This window comes from Paramisgurnus dabryanus, chromosome 5, assembly GCF_030506205.2.
Source record: "Paramisgurnus dabryanus chromosome 5, PD_genome_1.1, whole genome shotgun sequence".
NCBI lineage: Eukaryota > Metazoa > Chordata > Actinopteri > Cypriniformes > Cobitidae > Paramisgurnus > Paramisgurnus dabryanus.
In genome coordinates this window covers 21322731-21338757 of record NC_133341.1, presented here as the reverse complement: position 1 = coordinate 21338757, position 16027 = coordinate 21322731, and the positions used below count along the sequence as shown (strand labels likewise).

General features: G+C 36.5%; 2 protein-coding genes across 2 annotated transcripts; both read right to left on the bottom strand.

Annotated features, from left to right (window-relative positions):
• Positions 1–26: 26 nt before the first annotated feature.
• Positions 27–12668, bottom strand: LOC135732188 (ABC-type oligopeptide transporter ABCB9-like). The gene is made up of 18 exons (XM_065250083.2): positions 12496–12668; positions 12216–12344; positions 11933–12121; positions 11689–11862; positions 11310–11469; positions 9042–9178; positions 7741–8042; positions 5203–5885; positions 4369–4483; positions 4009–4139; positions 3600–3805; positions 3163–3360; positions 2908–3036; positions 2627–2815; positions 2386–2559; positions 2046–2205; positions 1645–1781; positions 27–565 (listed from the first exon to the last, which is right to left on the bottom strand). Exons 1-18 carry the CDS (start codon positions 12622–12624, stop codon positions 257–259), a joined length of 3651 nt encoding a protein of 1216 aa, XP_065106155.1. The 5' UTR covers positions 12625–12668; the 3' UTR covers positions 27–256.
• A 478-nt stretch (positions 12669–13146) lies between these two features.
• Positions 13147–15771, bottom strand: abcb9 (ATP-binding cassette, sub-family B (MDR/TAP), member 9). Its single transcript, XM_065250082.1, has 4 exons — positions 15101–15771; positions 14467–14581; positions 13595–13725; positions 13147–13400 (listed from the first exon to the last, which is right to left on the bottom strand). The coding sequence occupies exons 1-4, from the start codon at positions 15729–15731 to the stop codon at positions 13147–13149; spliced, it is 1131 nt and encodes a 376-aa protein (XP_065106154.1). The 5' UTR covers positions 15732–15771.
• Between the last annotated feature and the right edge of the window lie 256 nt (positions 15772–16027).

Genomic DNA, 16027 nt, shown 5'->3' with positions numbered 1-16027 from the left:
ATTTTAAATTCAATTAATTTTGTTTCTTTAATTAGGCTTAATAACAGAATAAGTTATTTGGACAGTTACATTTGCAAACAAATGTACAGTACTTCAAGTATATCAAGTGCTTTATTCAAGAACTGTAATATCCCAGTCTAGTAAACATATTCTTTGACAAGCACACTATGTAAGTTTCCAAACACACAGTATAAAATATCAGTTTACAGTTAAAGCCTCCAAATAAAAAAATAAATAAAACATTTATCAACCTCCTCTAATATCGTGCTTCATATTCTTTGTCACTGCAGTCATCTTCACTTTCCTTATCCACTTCTTTTAGTGCCCGTGGTGCAGGTGGGGGTGGATTGAGATCCTCTACCTCCATTTCAGCCCCCATAATCTGTCTATGAACAAGCTTGCAGTAGAGGCCTCCTTTGGCCATGAGTTCGGCATGAGGGCCCTGCTCCACCACAGTACCTTTGTCAATCACTAGGATGTTGTCCGCTCTCTCTACTGTGCTCAACCTGTGGGCTATCACTAAAACCGTGTGCTCACGCATCAAGTTATTCAAAGCTTGCTGAACCTGAAACAAAGCACAAATTAAAGTTTTAATAGTGAAACGTACAATGCAATATATACTAGTCAACATTTGAAGTGGATCAAAAACGTTCATCAAAGTTGTCCTAAGACATGAAAGGGTATTGGGTATTGGTTTTAGGACAACTTTTAGGAAAGGTTTTGATCCACTTCAAATGTTGACTAGTGTATATTTCAAGGGCACACTTAAAGGGTAGCCTGACTATAAACATATGTATCATTAACATGTTTACACTGGGATTGGCTATATTAATGTAAAAAGTAAAAAAAACAAAACAGTACAGATGTCATAGTTTTATAAACTGTTCTCATTTGGAGGCTGCCATTTTGTTTACATCACAGTATATGACAACAAAAGGTCAAAATTATGTGAAATAGAAGATGAGAGTTATAAATGCACACAGACAATAGGTGGCGCTATGTGGTCTTTAAACCTGTATGCCATTAAAAATTCAAAAACATCAACATCTTCTGTCCAGCCCTTTCAATGTGAAGCGGAGAGTAAAATAAATAATTATGAATACAGGAAACGCAAATAAAGATGATCAAAATAAAGACGATCTGACAGGTAAAAAGGTTGGGAGTGAAACTTTAAAAATGTATCTAGTAGAAACCACACTATTTACTGTAGTAGTATTTCGACTACATTTACATCCATTACATGTAATCGACCCAGAATGCACTATGAGCTAAACATAATGGCGGCCTTCACAACCTAAAATTAGTTTTATATGTTGGGATTGTTTAAACTAAGTAATGAAAAATTTTAATATATTTTTATCAATGTATTTTAGTAGTAGAAGACAAACATAATGTAATAAAGCATACAAGTATTCATAGTTGAGGTACCCTTTAATTAGAATAATAAGTATTTAAAAAAGGTAAGTAGTAACGCAAGGTCCCTATAAGTTCAAAAATATCATTAAAAGTACAATTAAAGCAGAAACTCAAACAAAGTTTATCAAATGTGAATGTTTTTGCTGTCTAAAATCAATAATTTCTAGCTAGTGTGTGCCTTAGAGCTAATATTTACTGTTATATTAATGCTTCTTATGTATATCTTACTATGTATTCGCTTTCTGAATCAAGAGCACTGGTGGCTTCATCCAGAATGAGAATGCGAGGGTTTCTGATGAGTGCTCGAGCAACAGCAACTCTCTGCTTTTGGCCTCCAGACAGCTGAGTGCCTTTCTCCCCAACCCCTGTAACAGAGACAAGATACATGTAAAAGCAGAACATAGGAGAATTTAAATGAGAAAAATTATATAATATATACTATATTACATATAAAATATAATTTTATGTTAAAGTAATTATATTGTATCTTTATCAATCCATCATATGAATATCAAATAGAGGAAAAGATGTTATGCAAAGTTAATATAATAGAGATACTAAGCAATCAAACAAATACTGCAAAATATCATTGTGTTGTACAGTTAACACCTGCTGAAAAATTAACTAACCAGTGTCATAGCCGTTTGAGAGGCCAATTATGAAGTCATGCGCATTGGCATTAATGGCAGATCTGATGACGCATTCCAGGGAAGCTTCTGGCAAACCATAGGAGATGTTCATCTGAACAGTGCGGGCAAACAAAACAGGTTCCTGACCCACTAATGCAACCTAAAACAAAACAAAACAAACACAACCACGATTACATAGAAGATTACATACGGTACATACAGCCACTACTGCCCTCTTACGGTCATACAATTTACTACAAACTGTATGAAGCAAAAGAACACTGTACAAGTGAAAAAAAGTTACAGACAATATCAGAGATTAACTGAGATGAGATCACACCTTAGAGTGATAATATTTGTGCTGGTAGGTGTTAGCAGGTCGGCCATCCACCAGCACCTGGCCCTGCTGAGGGGCATAGAAGTTCTCCAGCAAACACACACATGAGCTCTTGCCACCACCAGAGGGCCCTACCAGTGCAGTTATTTGCCCTGGACGAAGACTGAAGGACACATTCTGGAAACAAAATGTGGGTTTAGCTACATTCTTACAATTTTTTATCAAAAAATATATAAAACATTACCTTCAATATTTCCATATCTGGTCGTGTTGGATAGGCAAATGTCACATTTTTAAATTCCACCTGCCCTTCAAATGTCTCAGGCGCTTCTTGGCCATCAAGAGAATGATCAGGTTTCCTGTCAATATATTCAAAGACTTTCTCTGCAGCACCAACACCCTGCATCAGACCCGTGTACACTGATGATATATTCTGCAAGATAAGACCAGCGAGTCTCTTGAGATTCATCATTTTAAGAGTCACACTATGACACACAAATGCACATTAAAGCAAAAGCAACAAACCTCCAGGGCCTCTCCGAGCTCCAGCTCATAAATGATAAAGGAAATAAGGGTCCCTCCAGTCATTTGATTTGTCACTACCAGGTGACCTCCGTAAAAAAGGATTGTTATTTGTAAGCCCAACTCAGTGATCTGAAGAAAGATAGAAATTTGAAAAGAAGTGAAAGCAGGTGTTAAAAGATCGGCACAGGTACATCAGATGCCCCAGAAATTTTAACAGAATGACATTGTAACTAAAGGTTGTGTGAGGATGCATACATAGCTGGACCACATGAAGCAGGCGTAGGCAACAGCTTGCTTTTTGTTAAGGCTGAACATCTCCTGCAGCCTGCTGTAGTATGAGTCGCACTCTTGATCTTCATTTGCAAAACTACGCACTGTCCTCATGGCTGATATCGTCTCTTCTGCCACTTTATTTGCCTGAGCCAGTGCTGTCTGAACTTCTTTGGTTAGTTTCTATTGAACATCAAAATTGTTATTGTATAGTATCTTTTGTAAAAGTAAGTACATTAAAAAAAACATTGTGATCCTGAAAGTATTCCCATTTTTTTTTACAAAATGTAACTGTAAGCTGATTAGTATGTCTTTTCCGTTACTGTAACGGATTTTGTATCCTGATTACATAATCCTGTTACATGTAATCCGTTCCTCCCCAACCCTAATTATTGTCTGCTTTGTGATGTGGGATTACTTGCCTTGTAATATTCTCCGTAAAGCTTAGAGACGACACCGATGTATGGGAAGCCCAAGATGGTGACTAGAGACAACTTCCAGGACATCCCAAACATGAATATGAACATGCCCAGGGCCTTCACGAAGCTCCGCAGGAACAGGTTCACATTTTGTGAGATGAGATCGCTCACCTGAGTAGTGTCTGATGTAAGTCTAGAGGTAATATCACCTGTAAAGCAAGACAGAGAGACGTCATGAATCATTTATATCTTCTGCCCTGCATGTCTGCTTTTGTGATACAGTAATGTTAAAAAGAACAGTGTTTGTATTATTTGTATGAAAATGCCATATAAATGGTATAATGTAAGGAATTATATACAGTAGCATGACATGTTTCATGTTAATTATAATTGATAAAAAAATAAATATTACCCGTATGATTGGCATCAAAGAAACCAATATCTTGGTGCAGTAGTGATCTGAAAAGAAGGTTTCGCAGGCGAATGTTCAACCGGGCAAATGTTAAAGAGAAGACTCCTCCACGAAACCCACTAGCTATGGAGCTACAAAAAGTGAGTAAAGGTTAAAAGGCCCAATCAGAGGATGACCTTTAATATACATAAAATAAAATAAACATGAGAGTGAACACCACAATTCCATTTGCAAAATCACAATGCAGTTTTAGCGCAAAGGTTTATTTAGTTTTGTTTTCAGAATGTAATATCACATTGACACTTAAGAGTCTTGTAAAATCTTGAGACCAATGCTTTTAAGAACCCAAAATTGCCTCACCTGATCAAAGCCAACACAGTGAGAGTAACTATTGGTTTGGTAAAACTATCCATGCTTTTATGGATAACTATGCCATCTATTGCGCTCCCTGTGTAAAACGGTATAAATGATTCACCTGTGGGGTAGATGACATTAAAAGCATTAAAAGAATATTAATGAAAAGATGCAAGAACAATATGTTAAACAATCTTATGGTGTAATTGCAGTACATACTATATGGTATATTGGGATATATCATCCTGAAGGTGTAATAAGACCAACCACAGGATACACAAGACATACTGCACAACACTGAAGTGATGTGCAATCTAACAGTACTCAGACCGTTAGGTGTTGAAATCCCAAGTTCTCTTGTTAATATCATTTAATGGTTTTATAGTATCATTTGACTTGAAAATAAAGACTGTAGCTTGGTGTGCTGATAATATAAAACAGTTTCATTTGATTTAACATCTACCTTTAATCATCTAACATCCTAAAAATCCAGGGCCCAATTTTGAAAATGAGGTCCATAATACACTAAAAAACTTGAAAATAATGGCTAGGCAACACTATTGAAATATAAAGGTACACTGTAAAAATAATGCAACATTTTTGTCAAATTAACATATATTTTATGCTACTTTAATAAAAAAAAATTAATAAAGTTATGTCAGCTATTCAAAATAGAACGCTGAATTAACTTGCAAAACCAAGTTGTTTAAACCTTTCTGCATTTTTTTTATACTGTAATAGATTAGTTATACCTATAATAGTTATGAACTTACATATTCAGGTCATTTATGATAACATTTAGGTCATATCATTGAAAAAAGACATTTGGAAAAAACTTACACACAGCAGAGAGGAGAAGACAGAAAAAAGCAACGGACAGCAATGCAGAGTCCTTCTTACAGTACGACAACAGACGGCCAATAGTGGCCCCTGAATGGGACTCTTCATTTTGTGCCTTCTTGCTCTTCTCGCTGTACTCATCTTCTGTGTCAACACTATCCATTAATCTCTCCGTCTCCTCGCCATCATTCCTATCAGATGCAACACTTGTAGCCCGAGCCAGCTGATTCCATAAGACCATGGTGCCTATTGCTGATAAACAAGTCCACGAGAACAAACTCTGGAACCATGGATCATACATTAGATTGCCCTCCTCAGAAAGAATCAACATCTTGGCCACAGCATAAGTCATATTGGTAAGGCAGACAAGAGAAACCAGCGTGCCCAGGTTTGATACTCTTCGCGGGCCATCACTCCTGTTAAAGAACAAACCTATACAGGCACCAAAAATAAGACTGGCCCGTATGAGAACCGTTGCCCACAGGTCCAGTGTAGAGCTGTGTATATCAAAGTCTTCTAATTCATCTGCAAATATATCAAGGTCTGATCCATGGACATACAAGACTGTGGAGACCACAATGTCCACAAGAGTGAAAACCAGGTTGCAACTTATAATCACTGCAACCCTCATCTTCCAACACGGGTTGAAAAGTTCAATGAAGCTACCGTAAAAACTTGCTCTACTATGCAAATGTTACAAAATTCAGACTAAGTACATATCAAGCATTAATTACATATATGAAAGATAAACAATTGAACACCTTTAAAACTTCTATGCGTTACTAGCTTATGTATAAGTGGCTTCTATATGGTTATCACTATAATGATATGGCAGAATGAAACCTGCCTGTCAAATATGGAGAAAATGTCTAAATAAAAGAAGGAATATGTCAACATGCTGCCTATTTCACGTTGATCCGATGGACTGCGTAACCTTAAACCCGGCACTCCTGGAAAATAAAACGCAATTTTTCCTATAGCCTATATCTATTTTTAAAACGCAGTAATCGCCTCATTGTTTAATCAGCTTATTTCCTTCCAAAACATCCCAAGCCCGAAAGCAAAAACTCAGTCAAAGTGTTTCATATCTCCCATCCAACATTCACTGACTTTATGCTCTACCGCCACGCAATGACAGGATTCAGGAAGAAAAACAAATACAGTACCGAAGCCCCGCCTTCGTCAGAACCGACCAATCAGACAACGCTCTGTTCACGTTGGTAAAATATAAACATTAATTTTGAGGATAACGCGTGTGGACGTACAGTCTGCTTATAGGTGTTTCTTTTTTATTTAATTCGTTTAAATAATCGATACGTTTGGGCAATATTTTGTACTTTAGTTGTAAGTTATGTTACCAAATGCATGAATAAATGAATAAGCTAGCACATTTGTGAAAGATAGGTTTCAACACCTACTTCAACACATGTAACGACTTGTGGGCAGGTTGTCAAAATGATGTAACAAGTTGTAATAAGATGAGGTCATTCTTATCGTAAAGTCATTTGCAATCCATGGCCGCATTCTTGCACTTAGCACAAACTTTACAAGGCAAACGGGAAGTTGCACATAGTTTTGCAATAACGTGCGCCCTTGACCTGAGCAGTATGAGTTATTTATTATCAAATAAATCTAGCTAAATCTTAGTCATTTGCTTAGAGTTGAAAAACGTGTTGCATATTGCTACATTATGTCTTTGAAATACTATATTTCCAAGTTCCAGTTTCACTAGGAACTGATTTTAGTTCAGGCCCAGCTGTGTGGGCATAAAGTGACCAATGCCCACTTTTGGACCACTTCATAGTCCTGGAGTCTGTACATGTAGTGAACCCAGCAGTACTTTCTAATACTCGCCAAATCAGCGCACATCTGTTATATTCAAAGCTATTCTTCTTGTCTTCAGCTACATTCTGGACTGTGAGACTGTCTCTACTGGAAAAGACAAATAGGCGCAGTTTATGGTACTCATTGAGTTTTATAGTAGAAAAATCTGATACTTAAAAAAAAAGTAGGGGGGAACTGCCAACTGTGTGCTTACCATCATATTTCAAAGTAACTTCTTTTGTGTGTTCAAGATGTAAAAAACTCATACAGGTTTAGAACAACACGAGCGTGAGTAAATGATGACATAATTAGATTTCTGGGTGAAGGATCCCTTTAACTTTTGGTTAAAAAAAACTTTGTTCAAACTACTATGTGCTGTTGATTCAGTTTATTTATTTAGTGAAGACCAACACATTCTGTTTTTTATTTAAGAGACAGAAGATAATGGAAAAAAGTAGTTTTAGTTTCATTTTGTTGCTTTAATTGGGCTTAACAACAAAATAAGTTATTTGGACAGTTACATTTACAAACAAATGTACAGTACTTCAAGTATATCATATGCTTATTGCCTAAAGCTTTATTTAAAAACTGTAATACCCCAGTCTAGTGACAAGCACACTATGTAATTGTCCAAACACACAGTATAAAATCAGTTTACAGTTAAAGCCTCCAAGTAAAAAATAAATAAAGAATTTATCAACCTCCTCTTAATACCGTGCTTCAAACTCTTTGTCACTGCAGTCATCTTCACTTTCCTTATCCACTTCTTTTAGTGCCCGTGGTGCAGGTGGGGGTGGATTGAGATCCTCTACCGCCATTTCAGCCCCCATAATCTGTCTATGAACAAGCTTGCAGTAGAGGCCTCCTTTGGCCATGAGTTCGGCATGAGGGCCCTGCTCCACCACAGTACCTTTGTCAATCACTAGGATGTTGTCCGCTTTCTCTACTGTGCTCAACCGGTGGGCTATCACTAAAACCGTGTGCTCACGCATCAAGTTATTCAAAGCTTGCTGAACCTGAAACAAAGCACAAATTAAAGTTTCAATTATTGTCATATGTACAACTTCACAGCAAACACTAGTACTTGTTGCCAATGCAATATATATATTTTAAGGTCACACTTAAAGGGTACCCTGACTATAAACACATGGCTTAACAGATAACACTGGAAGTGGCTATATGAATGTAAAATTTAAAAAAGTAAAAATGTCATAGTTTTATAAACTTAAAAAAATCGAAGGACGCCATTTTCTTTACATCACAATACATGGTGTCAAAAGGTTGCAATCAAAACGCGTTCTACTAATGCTACAGCAGTTGGCCTCCAAAGCACATTCTATTAATATTTATTTATTACATATTTATATTTTTATTGTAGCTTGGCTTCTTTATGCTTGTTAACATTTTAAACAATGATAAAACATATGAACAAGTAAAATTAAATTAAATCAACAAGTAAAACAAAGTTTTCAGTAGACTATATCAAAAAAGTAGCCATCCAGATTGTTTTATCCATTGTGAAAGTCATTGCTAACAAAAAGGTTAGCACCCCTGCGCTACATCAAGGTCAACATGGTAAACAAACAAGGCTTCAATCAGTAAATTGTAAAATGATGTGAAACAGAAGATGAGAGTTATAAAAGCAAGCAGACAGTAGGTGGTGGTATATGTTCTTGACACCTGCCATTAAAAATACAAGAACATCAACATCTTCTGTCCAGCCCTTTCAATGTGAACAGTAACATAAATGATGAACAATACAGAAACCATACAAATAAAAGATGATCAAAAGTTAAGAATGAACGATCTAAAAAAAGATCTGGCGGCCTCCACAGCTTAAAATGAGTATTGCATGTTGGTATTTTCTGAAGTAATGAAAATTTTGAATCAATGAAAAAATCAATGTATTTTTGTAATAAAAGGATAACATAAATTTATAAAGCAAGAGCTAATATTCATTGTTATACCAAATGCTTCTTATTCTACATTATATGAATGCTACATGCATAACTTACTATGTATTCGCTTTCTGAATCAAGAGCACTGGTGGCTTCATCCAAAATGAGAATGCGAGGGTTTCTGATGAGTGCTCGAGCAACAGCAACTCTCTGCTTTTGGCCTCCAGACAGCTGAGTGCCTTTATCCCCGACCTCTGTAATAGAGACATATAAAAGCAGAACATAGGAGAATTTAAATCAGAAAAATTAGATAATATATCAGGGTTTATACAGAAATCCTTAAGTTAAATTTACTACTTTTTACTACCTTTTTTACTACCTTCAGAATATTTTTTTAAACCATCACGACACTGAATTGCAAGTGTTAATCAGCGACCTTTCTATTATTTACACAGATTTTGACATATATAACATACAAAAAAGAATTAAAGTGAAAAAATTCTTCTGACTGAAATATTTTTCAGGCCAAGTCATATTCCTTTACCTAACACTTTATGTAGGCGAGACCGATAGCATTTTAAGGGGAGATTTTTTTGCCATAAATTCCATATTGAAGTCTCATGTGGCATATAGGTAGCTGTAGTTTGCAGGGCATTTCAGATTAAGGCGAAACAGCTAAATAACTCACTATATAAAAAGAAAACATGAATATCACCACCTTTAATGATTGTTTTATTAATTATTTATTCATTGTAAATGTATTTATTTTAGCATTTACTAATAATTTTTTAATCAAAGTTGAAACTGTTAACATTAGTGAATGCACCATGAACCACCGTCAATTACTGTAATGACATAAACAAGAATTAATTAATGCTTATATACTCTATATTTTTCATTGTTTGTTTGTTATATAATGCATTTACTAATGTAAACAAATACAACTTTTTAATATCATATTATTCAGTAAACATAAACAAATAATCCAGGGTCTGTTCTGTTCACACAACAGTTTACAGTCACAGCTCTAATACAGTAACGTTATGTATGAATATAAACCCTGAACGAGTAACTCGAGTCAAACTCGTGTAGAATTCGCACAGGATGTCTGTAACCATAGTGAATGTTGTTAATTGAATGACTGCACATTTCTCAACAAAATATTATGTTACAATAGAGGCGGCGCTGATCTGCTAGTTTATGCGCAATGTTTCTGCTGTTTACTTTCTCCTAAGACCTAAATGGTCGTGTTTATATGAGGATATTTGCAAAGACGGGATTTTTGAGGCATATGTGTTATTTAAGGCCAATAAAGCGGCAAAAATACGTACAACACATGCTCAATGAGAATCGAATGCGCGGCTTGCATGCTCTTCTGACACAGAAACTGCGGACGCCTTGTTGTTTGTGTTTGAATGGCTTAAAATCACCTGTTTTTAAACTGCTGTGCTTAAATATATGTACAAATGTTACGTTTTTGTGACCACACGCAAATGCAACTGCAAGAACCGACAGGTGGATGACATCAAAGTCCCGCGAGAGCATTTCGGAAGCAGTCTCCTCTTATGATTCCTCGTCAATCGCTCTCACAGGATTTGGATGTCATCTGCCTCTTGGTTCTTGTGGATCCACATGAAGTTTACCCACGAGTTAAACAAACCCGTTGTACCAGCCACTGGCTATATCAGCATAGCATGTAAAAGCGTGCCGCGGATGATCAGTAACGTGAGAAATCATTTACCCCCAAAATACAGGACCCCTTACGTTAGTCATACTTAACTGTGCAAAGACACGCAATTACCTGTTTGGTTTTCTTATCCCACGAACTGAAAGGCTTGCCAATCTTCATTATTTCGCTAAGCCAAGTCAATCGTCTTTTACACCTTTATCGATCTTCAAAACATCGGAGCCTTCCTGCATTATAAGTTTGACCATGCTAGCTGAAAAAGTTTTACCTCAGCTTAACGTGATACAGTCAGAAAACCCGGAGTGGATCCGGTCCGTAGTGATTACAGAACGCTTACAGCGGAGAGAGGAACGTGATTTGGCTCCACTTCAGGCTTTGATCACATCCCAGAGATGAAAGATCTTTGATTATTTGCCCAGATATGCAGGTGATTTGAACTAATTTCCAGGCATCATAACATTACAAAATGCAATCGAAAATTTACTACCTCGTCAGATGACGCTTACTACTTTTTACTGGCCTTAATTTGGCATAATTTAATTTACTACCTTTTACTACTTTTTACAACCCCGCGGAAACCCTGTATATACTGTATAGCAAAAAGTTAATGGAGACACTAAGAAATTTACAAACACTGCAATATATCACTGTGTTATCACTGTGTTGTACAGTTAACATCTGCTGAAAAATTAACTAACCAGTGTCATAGCCTTTTGGGAGGCCAGTTATGAAGTCATGCACATTGGCATTAATGGCAGATCTGATCACAGCCTCCATGGAAGCTTCAGGCAAACCATAGGAGATGTTCATCTGAACAGTGCGGCCAAACAAAACAGGTTCCTGACCCACTAGTGCAACCTAAAACAAAACAAAACAAATACTAATGCAACCTAAAACAAAACAAAACAAAACAAACACAAGCACAATTACATAGAAGATTACATACGGTACATACAGCCACTCCTGCCCTCTTAAGGTCATACAATTTACTACAAACTGTATGAAGCAAAAGAACACTTTACAGGTGAAAAAAGTTACAGACAATATCAGAGATTAATTGAGATGAGAAAATCACACCTTAGAGTGATAATATTTGTGCTGGTAGGTGTTAGCAGGTCGGCCATCCACCAGCACCTGGCCCTGCTGAGGGGCATAGAAGTTCTCTAGCAAACACACACATGAGCTCTTGCCACCACCAGAGGGCCCTACCAGTGCAGTTATTTGCCCTGGACGAAGACTGAAGGACACATTCTGGAAACAAAATGTGGGTTTAGCTACATTCTTACAATTTTTTTTTGTCATAAAATATAAAAAACATTACCTTCAATATTTCCATCTCTGGTCGTGTTGGATAGGCAAATGTCACATTTTTAAATTCCACCTGCCCTTCAAATGTCTCAGGCGCTTCTTGGCCATCAAGAGAATGATCAGGTTTCCTGTCAATATATTCAAACACTTTCTCTGCAGCACCAACACCCTGCATCAGACCCGTGTACACTGATGATATATTCTGCAAGATAAGACCGAGCGAGTCTCTTGAGAGTCATCATTTTAGGAGTCACACTATGACACACAAATGCACATTAAAGCAAAACCAAACAAACCTCCAGGGCCTCTCCGAGCTCCAGCTCATAAATGATAAAGGAAATAAGGGTCCCTCCAGTCATTTGATTGGTCACTACCAGGTGACCTCCGTAAAAAAGAATTGTTATATATAAGCCGAACTCAGTGATCTGAAAACAGATGGACATTTGAAAAGAAGAAAAAGCTCGCGTTAAGAGAGATCGGCAAATGTACATCAGATGCCTCAATAATTTCAACAGAAAGAAATGGTTAGCAAAAAGAATGATATTGTATAACTGAATGTTGTGTGAGGATACCTACATAGCTGGACCACATAAAGCAGGTGTAGGCAAGCGCTTGCTTTTTGTTAAGGCTGAACATCTCCTGCAGCTTGCTGTGATACAAGTCGCACTCTTCATCTTCATTTGCAAAACTTCGCACTGTCCTCATGCCTGATATCGTCTCTTCTGCCACTTTATTTGCCTGAGCCAGTGCTGTCTGAACTTCTTTGCTGAGTTTCTATAAAATGTCAGTAATGCATAATTTTATTGGAATCTTCTAATATTTTGAGGTACAGAATTTAAGCTGTAAATTGTAGTCATCAGAATTAAAACAAAAAGGGTCTTAAATATTTCAGTTTGTGTAAAGGAATCTTGCATTCAAAGGTTTGCTTTTTTTGCTTTTTTAATTAATCTACGTGTGTGTGTGTGTGTGTGTGTGTGTGTGTGTGTGTGTGTATAAATGTACATATATTTACTATATAGACAGGTATGCGTTTAAGATGATTTTTGTTTCATTCTGTCATCTACAGACAACATTCCTTATAAAAAATAATGGGTCTCATTCACTAAGCATGCACGAATTTAGGCGTGAAATGTGTGTAGTGACGTTCAAAACATGATTCAAACAAAATTTTTCCTATCAAAATTTCTTCGAAATGTATGAAAATATTCATGAACAACTATACATGGATTACAGATGAAACATTTCCGTTCTGTGGGAATCTACAGCACTACTTGCCTTGTAATATTCTCCATAAAGCTTAGAGACGACACCGATGTATGGGAAGCCAAACATGGTGACAAGGGACAACTTCCAGGACATCCCAAACATGAATATGAACATGCCCAGTGCCTTCACAACGTTACGCAGGAAAATGTTCACATTCTGTGCGATGAGATCGCTCACCTGAGTAGTGTCTGATGTAAGTCTAGAGGTAATATCACCTGTAAAGCAAGACAGAGAGACGTGAATCATTTATATCTTCTGCCCTGCATGTCTACTTTTGTGAAACAGTAATGTTAAAAAGAACAGTGTTTGTATTATTTGTATGAAAATGCCATGGTATAATGTAAGGAATTATATACAGTAGCATGACATGTTTCATGTTAATTATAATTGATAAAAAAATTAATATTACCTGTATGATTGGCATCAAAGAAACCAATATCTTGGTGCAGTAGTGATCTGAAAAGAAGGTTTCGCAGGCGAATGTTCAACCGGGCAAATGTTAAAGAGAAGACTCCTCCACGAAACCCACTAGCTATGGAGCTAATAAAGTGAGAAAAGGTTCATAGGGACAAACAGATGATAACATTTAACATTGATCAGAATGTAAACATAAAATAAAATAAACATGACAGTGAACACCACAATCCCATTTGCAAAATCACATTGCAGATTTAGCGCAATATTTATTCGTGTTTTTTAGAATATAATATCACATTTTTACGAGTCTTTGTTGTTTGTCATTAAAAATAGAATTGAGGTAGTGCTTGGTTTAGGGCAGTGATGCCTAGTCCCACTTTTGACAACCCATCTTCCTTAAGAGTTTAGACCAGTGGTCTGCAACATGGTGCCCACTGGCACCAGGTTGCCCGCAAGGAGTCTGTGAGTTGCACATCAAAGCACATTCTATTAATAGTCTCAATTTGAATATTTATTAATTACATATTTTTATATGCTTTTTTTTCATGTTTGTTAATATTTTAAAAAATGATAAAACACAAAAATTAAATCAAGACAAGTAAAGCAAAAGTTTTAAGTAGACTATCAAAAAAGGAGCCCTCCAGGTTGTTTTATCCGTTGTGGTAGCCCTTGCTCACAAAAAGGTTGGAGACCCCTGGTTTAGACCAACTTTTAATCAAACACCAGAGGATCAAACACGGCAACACCACAAGTGGTTTGGCACACTTTTACATCACTTAAAACATTTGACATGGAGCTTCTGACTTAAAGCAATCAATGTGACATTGCAAATGGACAAGTCTTATAAATCCAAGAATGCCTCACCTGATCAAAGCAAACCCAGCGAGAAGAACTATTGGTTTGGTAAAACTATCAATGCTTTTATGAATAACCATACCATCTATTGCTTTCCCTGTGTAATATGGTATAAATGCTTCACCTGTGGGGCAGATAACATTAAAAGCAATAAAAAGATAAGCAATAGAAAAGTACATACTGTACAGTACAGTATATATGTGGTGCTATATACCAGGTGTGAAAAATACTGGAACAACCACAGGATACACAAAACCCAAGTTTAAATCCCAAGCTTGTTGTGCAGCACAATATAAGTTTTACACACATTAAAACATTACCAATGGAGCGAAAAATGTAAGAATTCTACAATCTACAACAGTAAGTTTCTTTCATTGAAAGTTTGATGATTAACTTAAATGTTTAACATATATCTATAGGCATCTTACATTATAAAAATACAGGGCACACTCTTAAAAAATGAGGTCCATAATACAAGAAAAATGGTTGGGCAATTATTAGCATTTTAACTATGCAACAATATTGAAAGATAAAGGTAATAGATTAGTTACACTTTGCATAATTATGCACTTTTACATGTTCAGGTCATTTTAATAATATTTAGGTCATATTATTGAAAAAAGACATTTGGGGGAAAACTTACACACAGCAGAGAGGAGAAGACAGAAAAAAGCAACGGTCAGCAATGCAGAGTCCTTCTTACAGTACGACAACAGACGGCCAATAGTGGCCCCTGAATGGAACTCTTCATTTTTTGTCTTCTTGCTCTTCTCGCTGTACTCATCTTCTGTGTCAACACCATCCATCAATCTCTCCCTCTCCTCGCTATCATTCCTGTCAGATGCAACACTTGTAGCCTGAGCCAGCTGATTCCATAAGACCATGGTGCCTATTGCTGACAAACAAGTCCAGGAGAACAAACTCAGGAACCATGGATCGTACATTAGATTGCCCTCCTCAGAAAGAATCAACATCTTGGCCACAGCATAAACTATATTGGTAAGGCAGACAAGAGCAACTGGTGTGCCCAGGTTTGATACTCTTATCAGGCCATCACTCCTGTTGAAGAACAAACCTATACAAGCACCACAAAGAAGACTGGCCCGTATGAGAACCGTTGCCCACAGGTCCAGTGTAAAGCGGTGTATATCAAAGTCTTCTAATTCATCTGCAAATATATCAAGGTCTGATCCATGGACATACAAGACTGTGGAGACCACAATGTCCACAAGAGTGAAAAACAGGTTGCAACTTACAATCACTGCAACCCTCATCTTCCACCGGTTGAAGAGTTAAATAAAAACTACCATACAAACTTACTCCACTATGTAAACGCGCAAAATGCAAACTAGTTACATATTAATCATTATTACACATAAGAGAAATAAATAAATTAAAACATTTAAAACATACGACCTCACTTATATTCTATGCGTTAATTATATCTAGAAGTGGATCTATAGGGTTAACACTACGATGATATGGTAGAATGAAACCTGCCTGTCAAATCTAAAAAAAAAGGTTTTAATAAAAGAAGCATTATTTCAACATGCTGCGTATTTCACGTTGA